The sequence below is a fragment of the Dysidea avara genome, chromosome 3 (assembly GCF_963678975.1).
Source record: "Dysidea avara chromosome 3, odDysAvar1.4, whole genome shotgun sequence".
NCBI classification, from domain to species: domain Eukaryota; kingdom Metazoa; phylum Porifera; class Demospongiae; order Dictyoceratida; family Dysideidae; genus Dysidea; species Dysidea avara.
In genome coordinates, this window is record NC_089274.1 from 10,713,717 (window position 1) to 10,739,057 (window position 25,341).

The 25,341-nt window shown below is 36.0% G+C and overlaps 1 protein-coding gene across 1 annotated transcript; it reads left to right on the plus strand.

The window, feature by feature from the left end:
- The first annotated feature begins 5,745 nt into the window (after positions 1-5,745).
- LOC136249318 (uncharacterized) lies at positions 5,746-24,600 on the plus strand. Its single transcript, XM_066041279.1, has 27 exons — positions 5,746-5,980; positions 6,652-6,675; positions 7,753-7,821; positions 7,996-8,070; positions 8,129-8,203; positions 8,376-8,433; positions 8,490-8,677; positions 9,336-9,462; positions 9,576-9,692; positions 10,126-10,208; positions 10,264-10,320; positions 10,453-10,513; positions 10,928-11,124; positions 17,458-17,526; positions 19,009-19,087; positions 19,220-19,419; positions 19,487-19,552; positions 19,609-19,669; positions 19,713-19,939; positions 20,075-20,306; positions 20,358-20,548; positions 20,613-20,672; positions 20,728-20,901; positions 20,947-21,161; positions 23,716-23,756; positions 23,843-23,939; positions 23,992-24,600. Exons 1-27 carry the CDS (start codon positions 5,777-5,779, stop codon positions 24,275-24,277), a joined length of 3,333 nt encoding a protein of 1,110 aa, XP_065897351.1. The 5' UTR covers positions 5,746-5,776; the 3' UTR covers positions 24,278-24,600.
- The last annotated feature ends 741 nt before the right edge of the window (positions 24,601-25,341 follow it).

The window sequence follows — 25,341 nt, forward strand, 5'->3', positions numbered from 1 at the left end:
AGTCGCGTTTTCTCGCGTTACACAAGGGATACGCCCTAAATAGGCAACCCGTCTATAGCTATATCGCTAGCTACTTGTGTGTGGCCCACTGCCTAGCTATAATACATTAAGCCTATAGCTAACTGATCAGAAAGCTATGTATACGTGCACTCGCAAAAATCATTTATATATACCTAGCTATACTTTCTTTGATTGTCACTTCAAAGCCGGGATGTACTATTTTCGAAAAAATATTTTCGAAAACACATAGTTATTTTCGAATTTTTCGAAAATTTACCCTTTTGAAAATTTCCCGCTATACGGTATATTGTAAAGTCCATAAGTAGCTAGTAACTTATTGTAACAACGCAGTGCAATGCTAGGCAGAAGTTGTAACTAAGCTGTAACTTTGATTGCTTTATTAGATTAGAGTATCTTGGCCGTTTTAATGCAGTGCGAGATGAAAAGTAATAAGGGTTTAATAGCTAAAATGGATGTTAGTTGACTGCAGTTGCATGCCACTAAATTACAGTTATATTGAAAACAGTGTTGTACTATGATAAATTGTCTACAGCATTACTCTGTCACTGTAATCTAAATTTATAAGGGGTTTCTGTCAAAACCATGGAAACACACCTAGATATTCTACTGTTTTCAACATTGAGAGTATGCTTATTCTAACAAAAAGGTTTGAAACCCCATCCAAAACAGTTTATAGCTGTAAAAAAGTGCACGTCCAAGTAAAGTAGAGTTAATTGCAACATAAAGTAGTGATATACCAGAGTGCAGCCATGTGTGAGGTATGCAAGTCATGAATATTAATCAGATAGTGTAATTATTAAAGTATTAATGAGAACAAAGTGATGCTGCTAGTTTTTAAGTCCTGTGAGTATCTTCACAAATTTGATTCTATAAAGCAAAGTGTATAGATCCTCTGATAGCAAAGAAATAGTTTGAGTTTGGCCACCTTTCCTGTATACGGCAATGCTATGAACAAGCAGGTTGGTAGGTATGATTAGAACCTGTGGTGATAACATTGTTGGCTATAAATTGGAATCTTGCATGCATTAATTGTGTACATGTATATACATACGAAATTTAGTCAGAAATTAGCATGCTGAAACTAGCTATGTATAAAATTGTGTGGCTGAGGTCCATGGTCATTCAAATTAAAGAATAGAGTAAAGATTTAGTTCAATACACAGCAGCTGGTGCCTTGTTTTCAATTAGCATACATAGTTTTCTATCTTGAGTATAATATTTATTATAACAGTATGGATGCATTATAGTGAGTTTCTTTACTAACGCAACCAAGTATGTTTTCATATCTATGCAAGAACAGTCAAGCTGTGATAAGTGTGCAACTTCCAAAAGGGCCAGGATTAAAAAAAAAGTTGTGAAATCAAAGGTGAAGGCCAAGAGATCACTACAGTGTTGCTAATGTCAAGCCAATTCGTGGCCGCCAGTTTTGATTTCACAACTTTTTCACCATGGCCCTTTTGGGGGACCACACCTTTTTAACAACTTTGCTGTTTTTCATATAGATATCCCTTTTTTTTGCAATTGTTTTCTTTTGGTGTAGGAAGAGAACTTTAAAAAAAAATTGAGCTACTTTTAATTTGTTATCATGTAAGGAAAAGCGGCCAAACTCATCAAACTATTTATTGCTATCAGTCTATCACAGAATCTATACACTTTGCTTTATTGAGAATCGAGTGGCATTGATGAAGATGCTCACAGGACATAAAAACTAGCAACATCGCTTCGTTCTCATAAATACTTTAACAATAATTGTACTATCTGATTAATATCAGTTCACAACTTGCATACCTCACACATCGCCGCACTTTGGTATATCACTACTTTTTGTCGCAGTTAATTCTGCTTTACTTGGATGCGCATTTTTTTTTACAGCTATAAGTTGTTTTTTTTTAATGTAGGGAAGCCATAAACTAGGTACTGTGAATCAACACCTTCGGCTGTCAGCAAAAAGAAATGGGAAACAAAGGAAAACAAATGTAAGTCCATGATGCGTGTACTGTACATACTGTGGTATGCCAAAAGGCACCTGACTGGCTGAAGTGACATTGAACAGTGAAAAAATCAAGCTCGAGCCTTAGGCCATACCAAATTAATCATATGTTTCACGGATTGTTTACCCTCTAGTAGTGACCCGGCGGGTCAAAGAATAAATAAAAATGTAGCTAAATTGTTTCAACTGCAGCTGACTAGTTTATAGCTATGACTCTCTATTATAGTATCTCGATCTTGACAGGTGCTAAAGCTAAGGCCATTCCAAGTGGTATTCCTGTTTCTGGTCCAGGGTGAGTGCAAAATTGGATGAGGGTGGGAGGGTTTTGCCATTATTTATCATACAAGCTATAAACATGGAAAACACCATATTTAGCATTCAAATCTTATTCAAACTACAAAGCCTCTGAGATTCTATATTATTATATTCATACATGTAGGTATAAAATGCCACATTGGCATAGTTTTACTGATTTATAAAAATATACAAAAACATTAAACAAACCTGCACAGCTTCTAACAGCAACTTCCTGTTTATGGGATGTGCATTAATAGAATCATGCATGCGCAATACCACTAATGTCCTGTCCAATAATTGATGCGGGTGGGGACTAGAAACAGGATTACCACTTGGAATGGCCTAAAGTTCTTCGGAATCTGAAATAAAGTGATGGACTCAATCTCCTTTCCCTTTACTGCTAGCTTGCACAATAGTAAACAGTCTACAGTCATATTAGCACTCTTTTAAGAGATCACGTGTTTTGCATTTATTTTTGGGTTTGACCTGCCACATCCATGAAACATTTGTCATGGCCTTAGCCATTATCAAGTTACGCTTGTCTGAAGACATTAGTCCATCCGTCAGTCAGTCAGAAAATTCCACTGAATAAAAAATTCTGTCGCAACCTCTCTAAAGTGTTTTTGAATGTTCTGGAGACACTTTTGCGTATCTAACCAATGCTGCCAAGGTGCTATGAAGCTATTGTGAAGCTGATTTCTGGTCAATTTTTTTGGGAAAAGGTTCTAATCTCCATAATCCCTAATATACTGTATTGTATGATAATGACTTATTGAAATACCATTAAGGGGTATACTGAAGGCTTCTTTCAATTATTACATGATGTTGAAAGGCTTTTACAACAATTACATAACACAGATCATTTGATGTATAGTGATGTCTATTAGTATATGCAACTCACAGCAAATTAGTGAATGTCTGTCCACTTTCATACCGGCATAGCTACATTGGCAATAATACTTCATTATAAACACAGACAAATGACCAAGTTTTGTCATCATTGTTTAAAGGTTTGTACAATAATAACATAATTAAAGCCAGTGCTAGCTTATGCAGTGTTACAAATAGATGCCTTTGATATGCTAATACATACACACATTGTCATGATCACACATAACTTAACTTCCAATTTTTGATTCTCCACCAAAGTGTTCAAATTAAAAATTTACAGATATATTCATAATGCTGCAAAAATGTTAGCGTTTACGCAAACTGTAAATTGTCTGGTGAGACTATGCAGTACCCATGAAGTTTGAAACTGATTTGGAAGCATAATATCTAAGGGCTACAAGCCCTAGATGTAGTTCCCTCCTTTTTCTTTATTCACCCCATACCTAATATTAATTGCTATCAGAACCCATGCAATATATTGTTGATAGAAAGCACAACAGCACAGTGTAATATGAACTATGCAGATTTACTTATTTGACTAGTAAACTAAAGCAGCAGCTATGGTTACTTCATAGAACTGATGAAAAGCCTTGCTCCATCTATTATTATTATTATTACGTTACAAACAGTAATGTACAGGTTATTTTATGTATTTACACTGATCATACCTGTACACACATCTACTAAAACAAAATCTATGTGTACCCACCTTCATGTAACACTCATATATACATACACCTCTTTATGCACACATGTTGCACAATTTAATCCATACAATACATTCCACACAACACAATATTCATTTTTCACAACATCAATCATGAAATGTTGTGCTAGTAGCTACCAGCTGTTGGTTGCAATTGGCTCTTAATTCCATGAACACTGGTATAGCTACTCGTAGCTATTTTGGCTGTTCCTAGCCTTTTCCACAAGCCTTAATCTTGTCATAGATAGTATATTTTACGTAGAATATACTATCTATGATGTTGTCTACTTAGCATAAAGTCCTGGAGACTCCAAAAAAAAAGCTACACATTAGCTACTAATTTTATGCAAAAAGTTTCAGTAGCCAGCTTCTTTGACTAGCAAAGTCCCAACTTTCATACTAATTTCCAACTTTGTAATTCGTTACCACCATTTGTTCCACCATTCAGGCATTCTTCACTGAACATAAAATTGTAGACGAATTTAGTGTTAGTTTCAGGAAAAAGGCACAGCCTGTGAATCCTGCTCAATTACATGCATACAAATCAATCATTATAAAAATAACGATAACCAGCCCAATGTTTATCTAAGAGAATCTTAAATGAAGTCAATGAATCAGCATTAACAATGTAATCAGGTAAACTATTCCAGTCATTAATTACCCTGTTCGAAAATGTGTAAGCCCTTGCAAACTTATTAAAACTCTCCTTATATAATTTGAAATTGTGACCTCTTGTAGAAGTGTGTAAGTAGTTGGCCGGAGAAGAAGAATGAACATCAACATAAAGTAGACCATGTAACATCTGATATACTAAAATCATGTCTCTTCCATTCCTTTTATAGTACAGGGATGGTAATCTGAGGTGTGATAAGCGCTCAGCATAGGGCAATTCCCTCAAAGCTTCGTCTCTTGATGTTCCACAAGATTGTCAATCACCTAGTAGAGCTTCCTATCCCCAGTTATATTGTACATTCTACAAGATGTTTACAAGGAAACCAGGATAAGTTCATCAAACCATCTGCTACTGTTGATGCATACAAATTTAGTTTTTATCCAAGATCAATTACCCTATGGAATCAACTACCAATCAATGATATTTTTTCCCTAAATGATTTTGATAGTGTTCTTCAATCAACACTGACACATTCAATGAAAAACAGTAATTAATAATCTAAAGACATTGTTTTTATACTCAAATTTGTGAGTTTTACAATCATAAATATATATATATATATAAAGAAGGTACGAATCTGGTGGCTCTCTTCTGTACTTTTTCTAACATTTTCTGATCTGTGATTAACATGGCCCCCAAACAGAATTTGCATATATATTCTAAATAGGATTTCCTGAAGAGTAGCTACCACTGCCGTGACAGCCATGGAGGAACCTCACACAGTCATATGCATCCCACAATTATATTATCGGAGCCGTAGATCACGTGATTATTAAAGCAACGAACAATGCCCGTATGATTTTAAGGTACTGGGCTTTGCAGTGTGAGGACTCTGATTTCCCTTTCCCCAAACCTCTGTTGTGATTGTGTTTGTAGTTTAATTGTAGAGTAGTTTGTATTGTAGCTGTATTTTGTGTTTTTTCCCATTATATTACTTTGTGTTTATAAAAAATAATAATAATAAAAATTATTAAAGCAACCCCGGTTCATATAATCGACCATTCCAAACAAAACGAAAAAAAAAAAAAAAAAAAAATTCCTAACGTTTTTGGCCCTCTCATATGGCTTTAAAAAGTCTATTTCGTTAGTATCACATGCCCCCCGCGCGCTCGGTTTAAATAATTGCACCGACTTGCCACTGCCTTAAAATATAGTTGCCTAGGTCGGGATTTGTTTGTAAAGCTAGTGGATCACCAGGATGGCGGTTTTAACAATATTAGTTGGCGTGTTTCTGATAGCCCATGGATTTCACAATTGTAATGGTTGCGCGCCGAGTTGCGGCAACACTCTGGTTGAAACCAACTTTGACCCTCCAACCAGGAAAACCATTGGAAGAGTTCTGGTTAGTAGCATTGAAGAAGCACGGTGGAGAGGAACTTGTCACAGTTTCTGCGTCACTAATGTAAGACTATTAGCTAGCCACTCGCTACCACTATACATAACTAGCTATATAGCTATGGCAGGAAAAACGTAGTCTAGCCAGCTACTTAGCTAGTTCCCATCCACAATAAACTGAAAATTGCTCGTTACACCAGGGCATGTAGCTAGGCGGTCATTATTCATTATTTATTCATTATTGAAGAATAGTGGTCTGAATAAATTAAATAAAGGCCTATATATCTGCCATGCTTTTTTGCCATGCTCGGAGTTTATTGGAAATGTCTTCTACTGGATTTGCTTTGTAGCTATAATAAGAAACGCTTCTCTCTCTCTCTCTTTTTGCAACTTTTTGATATGGTACACACTAAATTTGATATATGTAGCAGTACATGGAATTATATACAAAAACAATGTTAATGTATAAAGTTAGTGCATCTTCATAAGAAAAGAGTGTTTATATGGCCTTTCAACAGATTTAATATTTAAATTGTTGTATGATGATTGCATAATTCATTCAGCAGGAAGGGAACCAGAACATAGAATTAACTTTTCGTGTCCTTATCATGCAAATTTAACACGACAGCATGTATAGTTTAGTTAGTTAATAGCACTATTAGTTCTTAGTCTATGTCTGTGTGGTTGATATAGTTAAATTACTACAATGCTGCCATTTCTATACTTCCTGTTCTATAGGTTGATATTAACATTGACATTGAGGTTAGTAATCATTACTATGTACTTGTGTATTATGTGTGCACTGATCTGTAGTACTGCAATGTTATTTATGATTCGCTATACACAGTACATTCATTGTAAAGCATTATAGTCATTGTGTTAAACCAGGGGAAGTGGAGAAGACCAAATAGTAAGTGTACCAACTTTGGCAATGAAAATTACACCAACAGTGGAGTTTGAAGCATACAACAGAAATGGGAGACATTATGGATGGTGTTTGGGAGGTCTGAGGACTGGGGACATGCATGCTCTCAGGAAATTCTTATAGTTTAGAAACTCTGAGATAGCAATTTAGATTTTTTTTTCACAGTATTCTTACCACTTTTATAACAAAAGATTGAGATACTCTAATAGAGCAGTCAAATGCTCTAATAGAACAGTCACATTTTGTAAATTAGTGGGACATGGCCCCACTGGCTCTTTTGTTTCTATGTACCATCGAACACATTGTGCTAGAAAACCTAGTGATTCTTCAGGAATCCAGTTTACAATTGCAATCATGGTAGCTCTATCCTCTGTGTATACTGAAAACCTACAATCAAGGATATTTCTTTACAATGTACACTGCGTCAACTTATACAAAACTTCTTATATAGAAAACTGCATAATTATAATGGATAGCTAATGGCTAACAATGGTCTTAAATTAAGCTTTAAGTATAGGCACACAGCCAAACTGATAATCTCATGTGGCAATAAACATATGGAACTAATGGTGACATTAAGTATGAGCGCTTGTATTATGTGGTATTTCATATTGTTGAATAAAATTAATGTATATCTGTTGGTAACTAATATTAAGGGTGTTGTGAAAGCTTGCAATATAAGTTGACATTGTTGGTTTAGCTGCACAGTTTTTACTATTTTAAGCTGTTTGGTGCACCCTTACTGTACTGTACTGTACACTTTAGGCTGTGCCCTTTATTGTATCAACTCTACAATCACCATTGGTAGTAATAATGTAGCAAATTATACTCAATCTTCATGATCTTGAATGCCTAAAATTGTATACATATACTATTAAAGAAAACTTTACATGACATTATTTATATACAATTAGAAAACCAATTCTCTGTTGTCTTGGCCTGCTGTACATCAGTTAAATGGCAAATGTGTCAGGAAAGCAGCCGTAAGTGTTTCTTCTGTGTGTATGTACAGATGTACATGATATTATGTTGCCATATAAATGGATAACAAAAATTTTTGCAGTTGATTGTCAGCAAGACTGCTTGACTTGCTGGTTGTATTATTATGATGTTTGCATTAACCATTAAATGTAGCTGTGTTTTCCTGCTAACCACAGTACTTAAAGTGCCTAGAAGGATGTGTATCAAGAGGATTTCATAGGACCACAGGTGCTCATTGCCAAGATGACTGCGTACGTGAGATGTATAGAATTAAGCAAAGTTTACATAATCAAAATTTAATCATTACAGAACACTAACTGTACTAACTGCTTTGATCTAGACATTTGCAAGATTGATGACTGCAATAATCTGAGATGTGGAATGGTAGAGTGACTAAACAGATTTCGCTATAGTACACAAACCTTTTATAGGTTGCTATTGTTTGCATATAGAAATGGGTTAGGTGTCAACAAACAACCCTAATATTGTAATATGCAAAGCAATTAATATTAACAAGTACATAATATTATAATGTATTTAATCCCATTATCTACAGAGTGTTGATGATTGTAGAACTGGTTGTCGTGGTGGAAAGTCTCTTAGAACTACTAATGGTAATGCATGTATCCTTTGTTTATATGGTACCCAAGGTGTGTGTTGTATTGTTTAGGTAAACTACCAGCTGCACCCTCTAATTCAAATATAAATATTTTATTCACTTCAACTGCTGGTACATTTCTACTGGATGTACAAGCCACTCAACCAAACAGCACCATCACATCATCATTGATACACTCATTTGTGGTCAGAATAGATGGCACAGTTAATGGAAATAGTATTACACAATACTGGTGGATGGTGAGCATTTCTTGTAGCAGCATAATAAGCTGCAGCTGGAGAAAAAAACTTTATCATGCTGTTTGAGTAAAGGTTGAATGTAGAAGGATTAAATCCTTATGCATCAGTTTGAGCACTGTACTTAACACACAGCAACATGGCTGGCAAGTCTTCCAGTACACAGATTTTCTGTTGAATCAGTTACTCTTTAACCTATTTTCAACAGTTTATATGAAAATTCATTTTATCCAGGCTGGTATTCAAGTCCTGTGTTTCATTTGTCAACCAGTACATAGTTAATAGCCTCGACGCATTCATGGACATTTGCCTAGATTGCATGCAAGTTGTCCGTGGATCCTGGTGGAGTTTTTCTGGATTCAAAGAGTTTCAGTGTTGAGATTATGACTCCTTCAGCTTCATTGTTGGTCTCTAGTGTAACAAGTCTTGTGATGCATCAGAAGCCATGTACAGTAGCCAAGAATGGCTACAACAATGCTATGGTTCTAGTAATGCCATCACCTTAAACAGTTACAAAACCTGAGTATCCAGAACAGTTTTATCCTACCATGTACAACTTTTTAACCATTACTGCTTTAAGGCTGTGACATGCACATGTACAACATAATATTATTTGTATGTGATTAATTTAATTAATAATACTCAATATTTGATTTAATAGAGAGATTTGGAAGTAACAGCACTTGACTTGAGAGAGTTCATTTGTGCAGAAGTTGACCTGTCATTTGCAGTAATCAATGAACATGGTGTATCAGGCTTTTCACCAAATAAAAGCTTTTGTATTGAAAGTGAGTTTAATATCCTAGTAGATGGAGGTACAATATGGTTAGTATTTACTTATGAATTTGACCGCATGATACATGTATATATAGTTTAAAAGTACAAGTTTGTTAATTCACAGGTTTTTCATTACTGCCACCACCAGCTGTTAGCGTAGTGTTCAAAGAAACAGATGTAAACCAGAAACCTACAACATGTGGATTATTTACTATGAAATTAAATTGGACCCAATCAACTGGTACATACTAATATATGCATACTATAGTGGCTGCATGCTGGCTGTTTGTAGAAGGAATGAAGTCACTTACACATACAAAGTGACTGGAGTATTGTATTATATACGTAAATAGTGTGCTTGGTAGCCATGGTGATTTTCTAAAAGCAATCACATTAAAAGTTTTTGTTTGCTAATTGTGTGTTGTGATTACCAATAAAGTATTCAGCAATGTATAGAAGTAATATCCTGATAGTGAAGGTTTCTTGGGGTTCCAGTATTGTTCATTAATTCATATATAATTAGGCACACACAAAGTCTGTAAAAGTAAAAGTGAAACATAAAATGTACATTCATGATCAATGGATAAAACTATGCATATTATATGCTGTACAACTTTGTATCGATATATATGTAGAGTATATTCAATCATTGATTATACTTATTTTATGGATAGGTCTACCTCTATCAGAAATCCAGTACAGGGTTAATGTCATTGGAAAAACATGTCAAAATAGTTTTGAGATGGTTGTCACTTCTGTAAGCAATTTGTTGGTCATATCATGATAATAGCTATAGCATTGTTTCTTATTAGAATACATCAAGGATATCAGTACCAGGATATACATCAGGCTGTGCTTTATCTGTTATGGTACAGTATTATAGCTAAGTGAATGTGGTAAAAGAAAAAATACGTTATTGTGAATTGCACTACTGGTGCATTTTAAGTAAACTGATGTGAATTTTTCACACTAGATATCATTTTATTCTCTTAATTCTTCAGGTGTCTACTTTGTTTCGTGGCAGTGAAAGTAATCCAAACATTTCAAGCATCATAGTAGAAAGTAAGGTAGATTACTCTTTTGCAACAATTAAACTCAGTGGCACATCTTGGTGGCTTTCTGTGGTCTCAACAGAAAACCCTGTTAATATTTAACCCCTTTTTAAATGTTTGGCTCAGTCATATTAGCTTTACTATTACTGTGCTAACAATTTATCATAGCAAACAACTATTATTATACCACTGTTTTCAGTAACATATATGCATTAATTGCAATTAACTAACAACAGTTTAGTTATTAAACCCTGCCAACACTTTAACCTCCATCTTCTATTGCACTAACAATAAGCAAGCAAGATACTCTTATAGAACAATCAAGTAATTACTCCTAATAGAGCAATCAAAGCTACAGAACCCCTTTTAAAAATCTCCAGATCTGCCTCTGTATTGCTTGATGTATTTTATTTTTTTCAAATAGATGCTCCAGATAATCTCTTAGTTGATCATACTCTAGAACAAGACAAGTATACTGGTCACTTCAATTTTACACTCTACTGGTCTCTTCGGAGTCATGATCCATTACTGCTCATGGTTATAGCGTTTTTCAGAATTGGCTTGCTGGGTGATTTTCCAGCACGTCCCAAATTAGAAACCATAGATGCATCACAGAATAAGGCAAGTTTTTGATGTATTTTGTAGATTAAGATGTTCTCAATACCAAACCCCACAATTATTTTATGGAAGTCATTGTAAACTTCTGCATGTGTCAGTGTCATGAGTTAAAAAGGGAAGATATATTTAGCATATCAAGACAATAGTGTGTCGTGCGGCCCAAGAAGCCGGCGCGCCACACCGTGAGTATATTAACAGGAAGAAAAAAAACGCAATTTTCACACCTATGTAGCTCTGTGATTCCTTATCCGATTAGAACCAAATTTGCTAGAGACGTGCCGCCCAGTTAGGGGAGTCTACATACCGAATTTGAAGAAAATCGCTCCAGCCATTTCCGAGATACGAGCGAACAAAATTTCGTTTTAATTTCTTCGTTTTTTTCTTCTTCATCTTCATTTCGCACACTTCGCAAAATTCGCCATAAAACACGAATGCGTGCTCGGATTGGGCTGAAATTTGGCACACTTAAAGGGCTCATTAAGGCGGATCTTCGTACCAACTTTGGTAGGAATCCGATGAACATTCACGGAGTTATGACCGATTATTTGCGTAAAATAAGGTCGAAGGTCTGTCACGCCTACAGGGTAAACCCCTTGGAGGAATCAGTTGAAAATTGATATGTAGATGGAGCAACCATCGTAGGAGTGCCTTTTTGTGGTTTGAAAGGAATCGGGATAAAGACCATGGAGATATGACACAAAACCCAACCTGTGTCAAAATTACGCGATCGATTTTTATGAATAAAAAAACTATTAATTTTCGTGTCTACCAGGCAAACCGCTTAGAGCAACGAGCTGAAAATCAGTATGTAGCTGGAATAATCATCATAGAAAGTTCTTGCAGTAGTACAGAAGAATCGCATTACAAATCACTTAGTTATGATTCGAAAGGCAACTACGTGCAGCAAATGCGAGATCGAGATACTCTAATAGAACAGTCACCCTAATAAAGCATTCAGCTGCATGTATAATTTACTCAGTTATATTACATTGCAAGTCATTCTGTAGGGAATTCAGCTACAAACAAGTCACCCTGTAGTCAGATCAGCTAGAAGAAGGTACCTAATAGAGAGTTCAGCTACAAAGAAGCCATCATGTAGAGAGTTTAGCTCAAATAAATCACCCTGTAGAGAATTCAGCTACAAACAAATTGTCCTGTAGAGAGATCAGCTAGAAGAAGTTACCTTGTAGAGAGTTCAGTTACAAAGAAACAATCATGCAAAGAGTTTAGCTGCAAACAAATCACCCAGTAGAAAGTTCCGCTATGAACAGATCACACTGTAGAGAGTTCAGTTAGAAACAAGTCATCCTGTAGAGAGATCAGCTAGAAGAAGTTACCTTGTAGAGAGTTCAGTTATGAAGAAACAATCATGCAAAGAGTTTAGCTGCAAACAAATCACCCAGTAGAAAGTTCCGCTATGAACAGATCACACTGTAGAGAGTTCAGTTAGAAACAAGTCATCCTGTGGATAGATCAGCTAGAAGAAGTCACTTTGTAGAGAGTTCAGCTACAAAGAAACCACCATGTAAGAGAGTTCAGCTGCAAACAAATCACCTGTAGAGAGTTCAGCTAGGAACAAGTCACCCTGTACAGAGATCAGCTAGAAACAAGTCATCCTGTAGAGAGTTCAGCTAGAAGAAGTTACATTGTAGAGAGTTCAGTTACAAAGAAACTACCATGTAGAGAGTTCAGCTGCAAACAAATTGCCCTGTAGAGAATTCAGCTACAAACAAATCACCCTGTAGAAAGATCAGCTAGAAGAAGTTACATTGTAGAGAGTTCAGCTACAAACAAATCACCCTGTAGAGAGTTCAGCTAGAAACAAGTCACCCTGTAGAGAGATCAGCTAGAAACAAGTCACCCGTAGAGAGTTCAGCTAGAAGAAGTTACATTGTAGAGAGTTCAGCTACAAAGAAACTACCATGTAGAGAGTTCAGCAGCAAACAAATTGCCCTGTAGAGAATTCAGCTACAGACAAATCACCTTTTAGAAAGATCAGCTAGAAGAAGTTACCTTGTAGAGAGTTTAGCAACAAACAAATCACCCTGTAGAGGGTTCAGCTACAAACAAGTCACCCATAGAGAGTTCAGCTAGAAGAAGTTACATTGTAGAGAGTTCAGCTACAAAGAAACTACCATGTAGAGAGTTTAGCAGCAAACAAATTGCCCTGTAGAGAATTCAGCTACAGACAAATCATCTTGTAGAAAGATCAGCTAGAAGAAGTTACCTTGTAGAGAGTTCAGCTACAAACAAATCACCCTGTAGAGAGTTCAGCTAGAAGAAGTTACAATATAGAGAGTTCAGTTACAAAGAAACTACCATGTAGAGAGTTCAGCTGCAAACAAATCGCCCTATAGAGAATTCAGCTACAAACAAATCACCCTGTAGAGAGTTCAGCTAGAAACAAGTTACACTGTAGAGAGATCAGCTAGAAACAAGTCACCCTGTAGAGAGTTCAGCTAGAAGAAGTCACATTGTAGAGAGTTCAGCTACAAAGAAACTACCATGTAGAGAGTTCAGCTGCAAACAAATTGCCCTGTAGAGAATTCAGCTACAGACAAATCACCTTGTAGAAAGATCAGCTAGAAGAAGTCACCTTGTAGAGAGTTCAGCTACAAACAAATCACCCTGTAGAGAGTTAAGCTAGAAGAAGTTACATTGTAGAGAGTTCAGTTACAAAGAAACTACCATGTAGAGAGTTCAGCTGCAAACAAATCGCCCTATAGAGAATTCAGCTACAAACAAATCACCCTGTAGAGAGTTCAGCTAGAAACAAGTTACACTGTAGAGAGATCAGCTAGAAACAAGTCACCCTGTAGAGAGTTCAGCTAGAAGAAGTCACATTGTAGAGAGTTCAGCTACAAAGAAACTACCATGTAGAGAGTTCAGCTGCAAACAAATTGCCCTGTAGAGAATTCAGCTACAGACAAATCACCTTGTAGAAAGATCAGCTAGAAGAAGTCACCTTGTAGAGAGTTCAGCTACAAACAAATCACCCTGTAGAGAGTTAAGCTAGAAGAAGTTACATTGTAGAGAGTTCAGTTACAAAGAAACTACCATGTAGAGAGTTCAGCTGCAAACAAATCGCCCTATAGAGAATTCAGCTACAAACAAATCACCCTGTAGAAAGATCAACTAGAAGAAGTTACCTTGTAGAGAGCTCAGCTACAAACAAATCACCCTGTAGAGAGTTCAGCTAGAAACAAGTCACCCTGTACAGAGATCAGCTAGAAACAAGTCACCCGTAGAGAGTTCAGCTAGAAGAAGTTACATTGTAGAGAGTTCAGCTACAAAGAAACTACCATGTAGAGAGTTCAGCAGCAAACAAATTGCCCTGTAGAGAATTCAGCTACAGACAAATCACCTTGTAGAAAGATCAGCTAGAAGAAGTTACCTTGTAGAGAGTTCAGCTACAAACAAATCACCCTGTAGGGGGTTCAGCTAGAAACAAGTCACCCTGTAGAGAGTTCAGCTAGAAGAAGTTACATTGTAGAGAGATCAGCTAGAAACAAGTCACCCTGTAGAGAGTTCAGCTAGAAGAAGTTACATTGTAGAGAGTTCAGCTAAAAAGAAACTACCATGTACAGAGTTCAACTGCAAACAAATTCTCCTGTAGAGAATTCAGCTACAAACAAATCACCCTGTAGAAAGATCAGATAGAAGAAGTTACCTTGTAGAGAGTTCAGCTACAAACAAATCACCCTGTAGAGAGTTCAGCTAGAAACAAGTCACCCTGTAGAGAGTTCAGCTAGAAGAAATTACATTGTAGAGAGTTCAACTACAAAGAGACTACCATGTAGAGAGTTCAGCTGCAAACAAACAAATTGCCCTGTAGAGACAAACAAATCACCCTGTAGAAATATCAGCTAGAAGAAGTTACCTTGTAGAGAGTTCAGCTACAAACAAATCACCCTGTAGAGGGTTCAACTACAAACAAGTCACCCTGTAGAGAGTTCAGCTAGAAGAAGTTACATTGTAGAGAGTTCAGCTACAAACAAATCACCCTGTAAAGAGTTCAGCTAGAAACAAGTTACACTGTAGAGAGATCAGCTAGAAACAAGTCACCCTGTAGAGAGTTCAGCTAGAAGAAGTTACATTGTAGAGAGTTCAGCTAGAAACAAGTCACCCTGTAGAGAGTTCAGCTAGAAGAAGTTACATTGTAGAGAGTTCAACTACAAAGAGACTACCATGTAGAGAGTTCAGCTGCAAACAACAAATTGCCCTGTAGAGACAAACAAATCACCCTGTAGAAAGATCAGCTAGAAGAAGTTACCTTGTAGAGAGTTCAGCTACAAACAAATCACCCTGTAGAGGGTTCAACTACAAACAAGTCACCCTGTAGAGAGTTCAGCTAGAAGAAGTTACATTGTAGAGAGTTCAGCTACAAACAAATCACCCTGTAAAGAGTTCAGCTAGAAACAAGTTACACTGTAGAGAGATCAGCTAGAAACAAGTCACCCTGTAGAGAGTTCAGCTAGAAGAAGTCACATTGTAGAGAGTTCAGCTACAAAGAAACTACCATGTAGAGAGTTCAGCTGCAAACAAATTGCCCTGTAGAGAATTCAGCTACAAACAAATCACCCTGTAGAAAGATCAGCTAGAAGAAGTCACCTTGTAGAGAGTTCAGCTACAAACAAATCACCCTGTAGAGAGTTCAGCTACAAACAAGTCATCCGGTAGAGAGATCAGCTAGAAGGACCACCTTGCAGAGAGGTTAGCTACAAAGAAATCACCCTGCTTCATCTTTTCTTCTTCCTGTAGTAAAGAAAAAATGACAGGTTAAAAAGCCCTAAAGCCGGCCATAGGCCAGCTTTATGGCCGGCTTTGGGGTATACAAATACAAAAAGAAGTGAAATCTAATCCAAAACAGCCAAGCTGTAAAAAAACAGTGCGGCCCTGAGAAAGGCTATGGTGAAAAAAGATGTGAAATCCAAGGTGGCGGCCAAGAAATGGCTGTGATGGTAGGTTAATGGTAAAAATTTTAATAACAACAATTCAGTGAATTTGGTGCCGCTTGGTCTTGGCACAAAATTCACCTGAATTGTCGTTATTAAAATTTTTACCATTAACCTACCATCACAGCCATTTCTTGGCCGCCACCTTGGATTTCACATCTTTTTTCACCATAGCCTTTCTCAGGGCTGCACTGTTTTTTTTTACAGCTTGGCTGTTTTGGATTAGATTTAATAAACAGTACTGCAAATAATTTTAATCAAAATGATAATGTTTTACATACTGTATTGATCAAAACATGTGCATATTATTACTATTAGTGTGCCACACTGCCCAAGAAGGCAGAAAACCACAGCATTAATATTGTGTCATTAACAGCAACTGCAGTGAAAGTCCCTGAAGTCCATAGCTATACTAAAACAAGACCTCCATAATATCATGAAGTTCTTGGTAAACTTGTGCGGTTCATTTAATCATTGAGACCATACCATTTAAATGTTTGCAGTTTGAATCCTAGTTTCGGAGGGAATTTTCCTTTCTTTGGCCCATTTTCTGTTTCATCTTATTAACTAGCTTAAGTTTGTCTTATAGTCTCTAGTATCTGTTTATTAGGATAGGTAATTCAAAAGCTGCAGCACAAGTTGTTGTAGAACTTTAGTGTTGGACACTGTAAAGAGTAACAATAAACAATTTCTGAGGTAGCTACAGCTTTCATTGCTGTTTTTTTTCCTTTCGTACCTTCCACCTTCATTTTACAGTTTACACTTTACTACATAAAACATAAATGCAAAAATCACTTGCCTTTAAATTAGGCATGCTAAAGGGAGTCCAAGCTAGGACAAGTTTCAATACCAATTGGTGCAAATTTTACAGACATTCACTGATACATTCACAGATCAAACAATTAATTTGCTTACAAAGCAAACTGCCATGGGAATAAGTTCAATTTGTTTGCAAAATTTCTAATAATCTTAACTTAAAATCAATAAACCATGCAGAGTTACATTTAAAACATGCAATCTGTTTACTCTAATAGTAAAATCACAATATTCAGTGAATCACAGAAACAGAAAATACCAAAATGCAACATACATGAGCTGTTTTACACAGCTTTATTGCGCCTGTAGAAATATTTTTAATAAAACAAGTAAAAGTAAACCCTTATATGGTAGGTCAATTTAGACTTGTAATTAAATCTGATAACTATACTAATGTAACCAAGCTGTAACTAAGTTGTAACCAAGCTGTAAATTTACTCTGAAGCATGATAACTATAGCTTGGTCTTTTTATTTAGCCCTTTATAAGTGTTACTGAGTGGGGTTCTTGAATATAACAATGGCTGCAAAGAAGTTTGAATTCATCCTTTATGTCTGTTTCTTTAGTTTGATTACAGTAAGACTTTTCTATTAACACCACTGCAGGATGGAGGAGAAATCAGCTTTCAATATTTGGTAATGATCTTTGCATGCATGCTTATCTTGTTAATACACTGTCATAAATCATAATGTACTGTATAATTGTGACCAGGTCTGACAAAACCAGCTTATAGCCTTTCCAGTTATCAACCTTCAATAACTCATAACTTTATAAGTATTAATTTTTATATATGGGTCTGTGCCAGACCAACATGCTATGCAACAGCTTTTTCCTGTCACAGTTTTAACTTTTTTAAGGTGCTACCTTATTCATAAGAAATTTTATGAGTTGTCAAGTCACATAAATTGGAAAGACTATAAGGCTGGTTTTGTTAGACCTGGTCATGTACATATTATCACGATACACTGTCATAAAGTGTTACTATGCCTAAACTAGAATATGTTTGCAATGGCTGCTGATACTGTAGCATAAATTAAAAACAGCCTCTCTGTACAAGCTTTTGCACAGTAACATGTACATAGTGATAATGGAAGGGTGGATGGGAATATACAGTTGTTCCACACTGGATCCATCATTACTAAAATATTAATACTGGCTGGTTTACTGTTGAATGACTAGTAGAAGGAGTACAGGAGCATCCTTCCTATTATATCTTTCTTCAGTTTATAAGTGACTAACTTTAAGATACTCCAAATGCAGTCAATAGCTCTAATAGTACAGTCAGTACAATGCTATTTGTTTGGTAGTTTGTTCTCACTATATATAATCTACTCCAATTAGATCCTAAGATGTAGTAACAATTTTCAAATATCATACTGTAATTTAACACTATACCTTTGATATTAGCAGTGCAAAAGTTGTGGACTTTGTGTGAAACTTTCTATACCAATTGTACTCCTAATTATATTTATAATGTGTCATTTACTTTTTGATATATGACAAATTATGCTTTCAAAGTTAGCTTGGTTATTGGAGCAATTATGATTCCCACTATAATCCTCTGCTACACTGGTTGGTCTACTTTCTGTGCTTGCATCTCTGGAGCCTTATATAAATCTACGAATAATGGTGATCTTGCCATTATGCTATCCTAAGACCCTCTAGCTCTGTTGGAACAACTTGCAGCAGCGGCTACATGCATACTTTTTGCAAGTGTTTGCAATGGATAGAGAATTTCTACTAGTAGGCTTAGTATTGGAACCTTAACTTGGATTTCCCTCCATTTTTTTTTGTTTCAGAAACTATATGTACCTATGTTAAACATAAATACAAAATTGGAAAACGTGCCAAAATTTCAGGTGATATACTTATACTCTGCTATAACAAGTCAGTGCAAAGCTGTATTTGTGGTAATCATTTGTCACAGGTTAAGCCACTGCAAAGCTATGATTGACTAAACACTTTAAATCACCATACTAATACCTATATGGTACATATTGTGCAATGTGCGAATGCAAAATGTAGTATATACTTGTATTATCATACAGGCACAACTATGCATGCACACACATTATGTACAGTAATATAATAGCTTAACATTGTCTCTTACTACGTAGATTACTGTTTCAAGAGTAACAGGTTTTAATTGCAGAGGACAACTCATAATTCCTTCTTCTCCTACAATATCTTATAAAGGTGTGTTAAGTGTTAAATCTACAATTATAAAATATTTTGTGCATGTAATAGTATAATATCCTTCATGCATAACTAAATGCTTTACTCACTATAGAAAAAATTATAACCCGGTTATGCATTATGTATTGTCAGGTACCCCTCCTTCTGCTGCTGCTGATGTTGAAGTTTTGAATGGGACAGTTGACTTTGCGACAAGTAGCTTACTTCTGGACATCACTTGGAAGCCACCATATCCATATGGAAAGTTAGTTGCTTACAAATTAATCTTAACAGCCGAGTTCGACAATGAAAACAAAACCTTTAATCAAACACTTGCAAGTAGATTTTTCCCTGTAAGTTTCATTTGTTTGCTTAGTAATACATCTGATGTCTTTCAATGATATATTTGTACTGGTGTAGCCAAATATTTCACTCATCAGTTTAAATGTAACAATTTCACCCAATATTGAGGTTTATTTCTTACAGGTGAGAAAATATGCAGTATGTAATCATAAATAATTTTACAAATTGTGATACATTAGTTATATTCAGATAATATATTTGGCACATCCCAACCTGCAATTCTGCAATTCAAAGTGCAAGGTACATACATATATTGGTGAATTATTTTACTCTTGCATTGAAGACTATTTACCTGATAATACAACTGTACCACCACTGACTCCTGCTGAAACACCTGTTCAATCAGAAGCCAACACCACACCTACTTTTGCGTATTACATTATTGGTATTGGTTGTGCATTGTTGATAATAGTTCTAGTGTTTGTGGTCTACTGCTGTGTGCGCACTTGTTACTTGAAATGGAGTGAAGCAAATGTAACATTTCCTACAGCCAAAAATCCCTTGTATTCTGTAAGTTATAAAGCATAACCCATGTCATATACTCATGCCATATATGTACATGCAATGTGTCCATTATCAGATGCCAAATGCAAACTGAGTTTTTTCGAAATAAAGTTGCATTCATTTTGTTGCTGGATATTCTAGGAAACTGCTAGAGACATATCACTGCAACTACAACTTGTAGAATGTCATTCCATCACTGCTGATGCTTGGGAGATCAGTCCCGATCACATACTGCTAGGAAAGGAACTTGGTAGTGGATTCTTTGGAGAAGTTTACAGGTGTACCATACAAGGTCCCATAATTACGCCATACACTGAACGAAATCAGCTGTCAAAATCAATAGCATTACCAGCTGCGGTCAAAATATTAAAAGGTTACTCTTTTCATACATGATTCAACACCATATTGTAAATATACATTATAGAGAATGCTATTGAGAAGATACGATCAGATTTCATAAAAGAGATTGAATTGATGAAAAGGGCAGGAGAACAGTACAACAGCCATGTGGTGTCCATGATATGTTGTACTATAAATGAAGAGCCTAATGCTCTTGTGTTAGAGTATGTTGAGCATGGAGATCTGCTACAGTACTTGCAAAAGAACAAAGTGTTTGTGAGTAGTACTCAATACTGCATAATTACCAGCTATAGTTATGTTATGTAATTTGTGCATGCAGGTTATGAAGAATAAAATAAAAGAAGAACCGAGTGATATGAACAAGGCAATTCCCTACTTGGTGAGTCTTTTCAGTGCTATACACACTACACACTGTATCATGTTGTTTCCCATAGGAACCAAGTGATCAATATTCACACTTAGCTCCAAGGGAGATGTCCAGTCCTTATGATCACTTGAGGAAAGTGTTAAGTGATAATGACTCTGCAATAGAGGATCTCTACCCTGATCTGAAGCAGTTACTACCTGTTGATATGGTGACATTTGCATATCAGATTGCTGATGGAATGGTTAGTTAGGGGCACACTAATACATGCTGGATCACATCACTATAGGAATATCTGACCAGTCTCGGCATCCTACACAGAGATCTTGCCTGTCGCAATGTATTGGTTGCTGCTGACAAGGTTCTCAAAATTTCTGATTTTGGTTTGGCTAGACAGCTAAATGACAACCTGGTATACTACCGAAGTCAAGGGGGAAAGTTACCGATTCGCTGGATGGCTCCAGAAGCTATAAGGGATCGTGTCTTTAACACATACACTGACATGTATGTACTGTAAGCAACTGTGCTGATGTGTGTGAAGCCAAATTGTTAAAATATCAGCCCTACAATGTATCACCCACCAGACCTGTAAATGTACTTGGGTATCAGGGCATAGGCCGGGGGGATTTCCAACAGGGGTATATACAGAGTTACTTAATTGCTGTTGTTGTTTCCTTGAGCAACGACCAGCATTCACATTGTTCTAGCTGTTGAAATAGGGCCTGGATGTCAAGTTAAAGACATCCTTTTACTTCAGCTGAGCCCTCAAAACGTTTAATAATTCATGGATGGAATTAAACAAACTTGGCTCATTTCTAGTACTGCTTGATCCACCAGAAATACTGCAAATGTTTCCATTCAAATGTCTGACACATTATTTATAACCAATCAGTCTTTCCTATGGGGAAGCTATGAAAGTGCATAGTTTGTTACAACTTTTTCCTGAACTTGTAAAGAAGCCAAACTTCAAATGTTTACTCTTAACACCTTTATTGGTACCAGTAATCATCTGGTTTACTGAATACTATTTGACAGAAAATCCACTTTTCTTTTTATTAAACTGTTTTCTCAGGGCTCAGCTCAACTTGTACATACCTTAAGGCGACTAAATTTAACAATACACTAAATTTAGTGATTTTGTATATTGGAAAAATTAGTGCATACAAAATTTAGTGATTTTATGACTTTGTGAATTGATGTAATGAATTAAGCATAATTTTGCAGGTTTAGCGTATACTAAATTTAGCGAAAAAACCAAAATCACTAAAATTTCTAAATTTAGTATATCGCTAAATTTAGTCACCTTAAGGTACTATTGATCTCTTTCTCACAAACTGATTACATTATTTGTCTGTCATTTTGTGAGTTTTTTATATATACACGATCAAAAAGAAATAAATTACTTTCCTGTGAGACACACATGGTATAGTGGCCTCCTGTGATGCACTATAGCCATGAGAATTTGCCTTGACTGGCACCTGAGTGGTGAATAGATGAACCTAGACCGGACTGTGTACATAACAATGAAAGATGTAATTTATTGCAACGCAATAAATTGAAGTTAACATGCCTTGGTGTGGGAGTAGAATGGATACAGTGCAAATCTATGTACCATACCATAGTAAATGAAGCCCGGCAGCATCCTTTAGTGATAAACTAGCCTTTCGAGTAAAGTAATTAAATTCAGCAACACAGAATCCTTGAGTTGACTGTAAGGTCCATTAGAGAGGCCTTGTATATTAGTAGTGCTAGCACCACAAACTGAAATCAACACTTGTTCAGGTAAAGGTTGAACCAAGCTTGTAGGATACATGAAACATAATGATGTCATAATGATTCATTGTAATAAACTGGTTTGACAGGTTTGAGATCACGAGATCATGCCATAGTGCATGGCGTGTTGGCGGACAGAAAAACTTTTTCCCTCCCTCCCTCCCACCCTAAACCATGCATTAAGTATTATGTGCCAGTGCATATGTTTTTGTATGCGCTTTGTACGGGGGTCCACATAATGTATACATATATATGTATATAAAATAATAATAAAATAAAAAATTGAACCTTTGCGTGCATAACTTAGTTACATTGTTTGCTTGGTTGTGCATCCAATTACTGATATTGAACTTAGATACACATATATAGTTAAACGGCAACTGAGGACCAAGGGCGGGTGTTGAAGTGCTAATTATCTGTGCATGGCCAAACCAAACCAATTATGCTAAATTTAACTTATATGATTATTCATTGGTTGCTGCTATCACGTTGTGTTGCTATGCATATATGGTGCGTTGCTGCAATCTTGTACTAATTGGAACACATATTTGCTTTGTGGTCAACTGTAAATCCAGTTATGCCATACCCACAATGCTTGTCTGCGTGGCTTGTGCAAAAGTTATTACACCCTACTCCAACAATATCCTCAGTTGCCCTTTCCCCAAAGTACTTGTGTATAGATATCTGTATGGGTGTTATTTGTGTTTTGTGCTGTTATGTATATTTATAGCAATGGTGCAATGTTATGTGGTAGATTGTTTGTTTGTTTGTTTGGTGTTGTTGCATACACTTTATGGCTTTGTGGAAAATGTTATTGTGATTAGAGCTAGGAAAAAGTAGGAAATAGAGCTAGGTGCGGTGAATGGGTGGTGTGTATAGCTAGGAAAACATCATACAGTCGTGTCTATTTTGAATGCACACATACTAAATACATGGTAAGTGGTGATTGCACCCCGGGAATGTGCACTACTCGAATATGCCTAGTGCACACTGTCCCGGGGTGTTTCCACACCAATCAGCATGTTAAGCATAAATAAAAGTTTAAATTGTATTATATATACATAGTTTACAACACTAAACTCACCAATGTGATGGAGTGTAATAGAGCAATTGTATACTATGATATGAGCAATGGTATACTATGTATATGTACTATATCCATACATGTGTACTAATGTACGTGTATACATTAATTTATTCAATATTCACAGTCTGCACTTGTACTTATACAAAGAAACTGATATAGGTAAATTAAGTGTTTCTTTTATGTGGATGCTATGTTTAGATGGAGCTATGGAGTGACACTGTGGGAGATCTGCACGCTTGGTAAGAATTAGTGGAAACTAAACTTTATACTTTATATGTATGTTTATTGTATCCGGTACATCAGCTATGTGGTTTTCTCATTATAGGTGGTTTCCCTTACCCGCTACTTTCAAATCGTGATGTACTGGAAGCTCTTCTTGATGGTCAAAGACTTGAGAAGCCTCCAAGTTGTAGTGAAGATATGTAAGTGTATGTTAAGTATGTATTTCTCGGTGTTAATGCATTTCATGATCAGGTATGACATCATGCTTGACTGTTGGAAAGCTGATCCAGAATTACGTCCATCATTTTCCTTTTTGAAAGGAAAGACAGAAGAGATGATTCAAAATGCCAACCAGGATTATCCATACCTAGATTTCAAGTTAAATGATTACTTGCCCTACTGCAATCTCCGGTTAACAAATGAAGCTGGTAGCACTGAGAATATTCTTGATGACTTGGTACCAGAGAATGAAGAGGATGAAATGAAATATAAAGATGAAAATTCAGAAAAAAGTGAAAAAGAAAAACAAGACATATAGCCAGCTAGTTATCCAGTTATGTAAACTTTTCTTGAGCATAAAATGAAAATTAACACCTCCCCTAGTTAGTTTAGCTATATGCACATGGTATTATATATATATACCCATACTGACATTTGCCAAAACACCCTACCTTACAGTCCTGTTTCATTACCACAATCAATATCTACATGTGGTAAAAGGGAGTAGGCAATTATGTCCTATGGCTTCTGTGAACAAGTTATGTTTTTATATGTGGAACTGTAAAATCAATACAGACACTGTTCTGAATAACACATGTTGTAATTTAGACATTGAACTTCTGTTTAGTGCAAATTTGAGTGAAATCCTCCAAAGCATGTACAAATTATTGTAATTTTTACACTTAAACTGATTCGTCTCCTACAGCTAATTGTGAAACTCCCTTTGTAATAATATTTTCTTTAAAAGTATGGAAACAGATTTTAAGATACGTATGCCTACTATGTTTTCAGAAAACTAAGATTATTGTTTTTCATAGAAAATTTATATTTGAGCAAACAATTCAACAGATGATTATTGCTTCCATACTTTTGTTACAAATATATACTTAGGTAGAAAATGACAGAGTTTAAGAAGCATAAATTAAAAATGAGAAACTAGATCCAAGTCAGTACTTATATAACTGGAGATGAAGGTTTTTAAGTACCACATACACATCATAGTAATGTTGGCTATTGCTTTATCAGCATACCACAAAATATACATTGATTGTCATAAGGTATTGATTTACATGCAGGATCATCAATGTAGCTTTGGGGAGATTCTAGTGGACCGTACACAAATTTGTAAACAGCATAAATAAAGAAAGGTCCCTTGTCATTATCATGATGGCCAACAATTTGTTAAGGAGCTTCGGTAAACAGAAATGTACTGTAAGATTCATTTTTATCAGTGACAGGGGTAGTATTGCTCCTAAAGTTTAACAGTATGTGTGAAGTAGTCTTCAGCACCATCATAGCATATCCATGGAAAGTATCAGTGCATCCCTATTTTTGCATTCCAACATCCCAGTTGCCTAAAGAGTGAGTAAAACAGCCACCTAC

Bases quoted from the DNA above. Each gene is read 5' to 3' on its own strand.
- LOC136249318 (XM_066041279.1), top strand. From the start codon at position 5,777: ATGGCGGTTTTAACAATATTAGTTGGCGTGTTTCTGATAGCCCATGGA. The intron at 10,209-10,263 runs GTAAGCAATTTG...GTTTCTTATTAG, and splicing joins TTGAGATGGTTGTCACTTCT to AATACATCAAGGATATCAGT. The intron at 20,902-20,946 runs GTTAGTTAGGGG...ACATCACTATAG, and splicing joins ATCAGATTGCTGATGGAATG to GAATATCTGACCAGTCTCGG.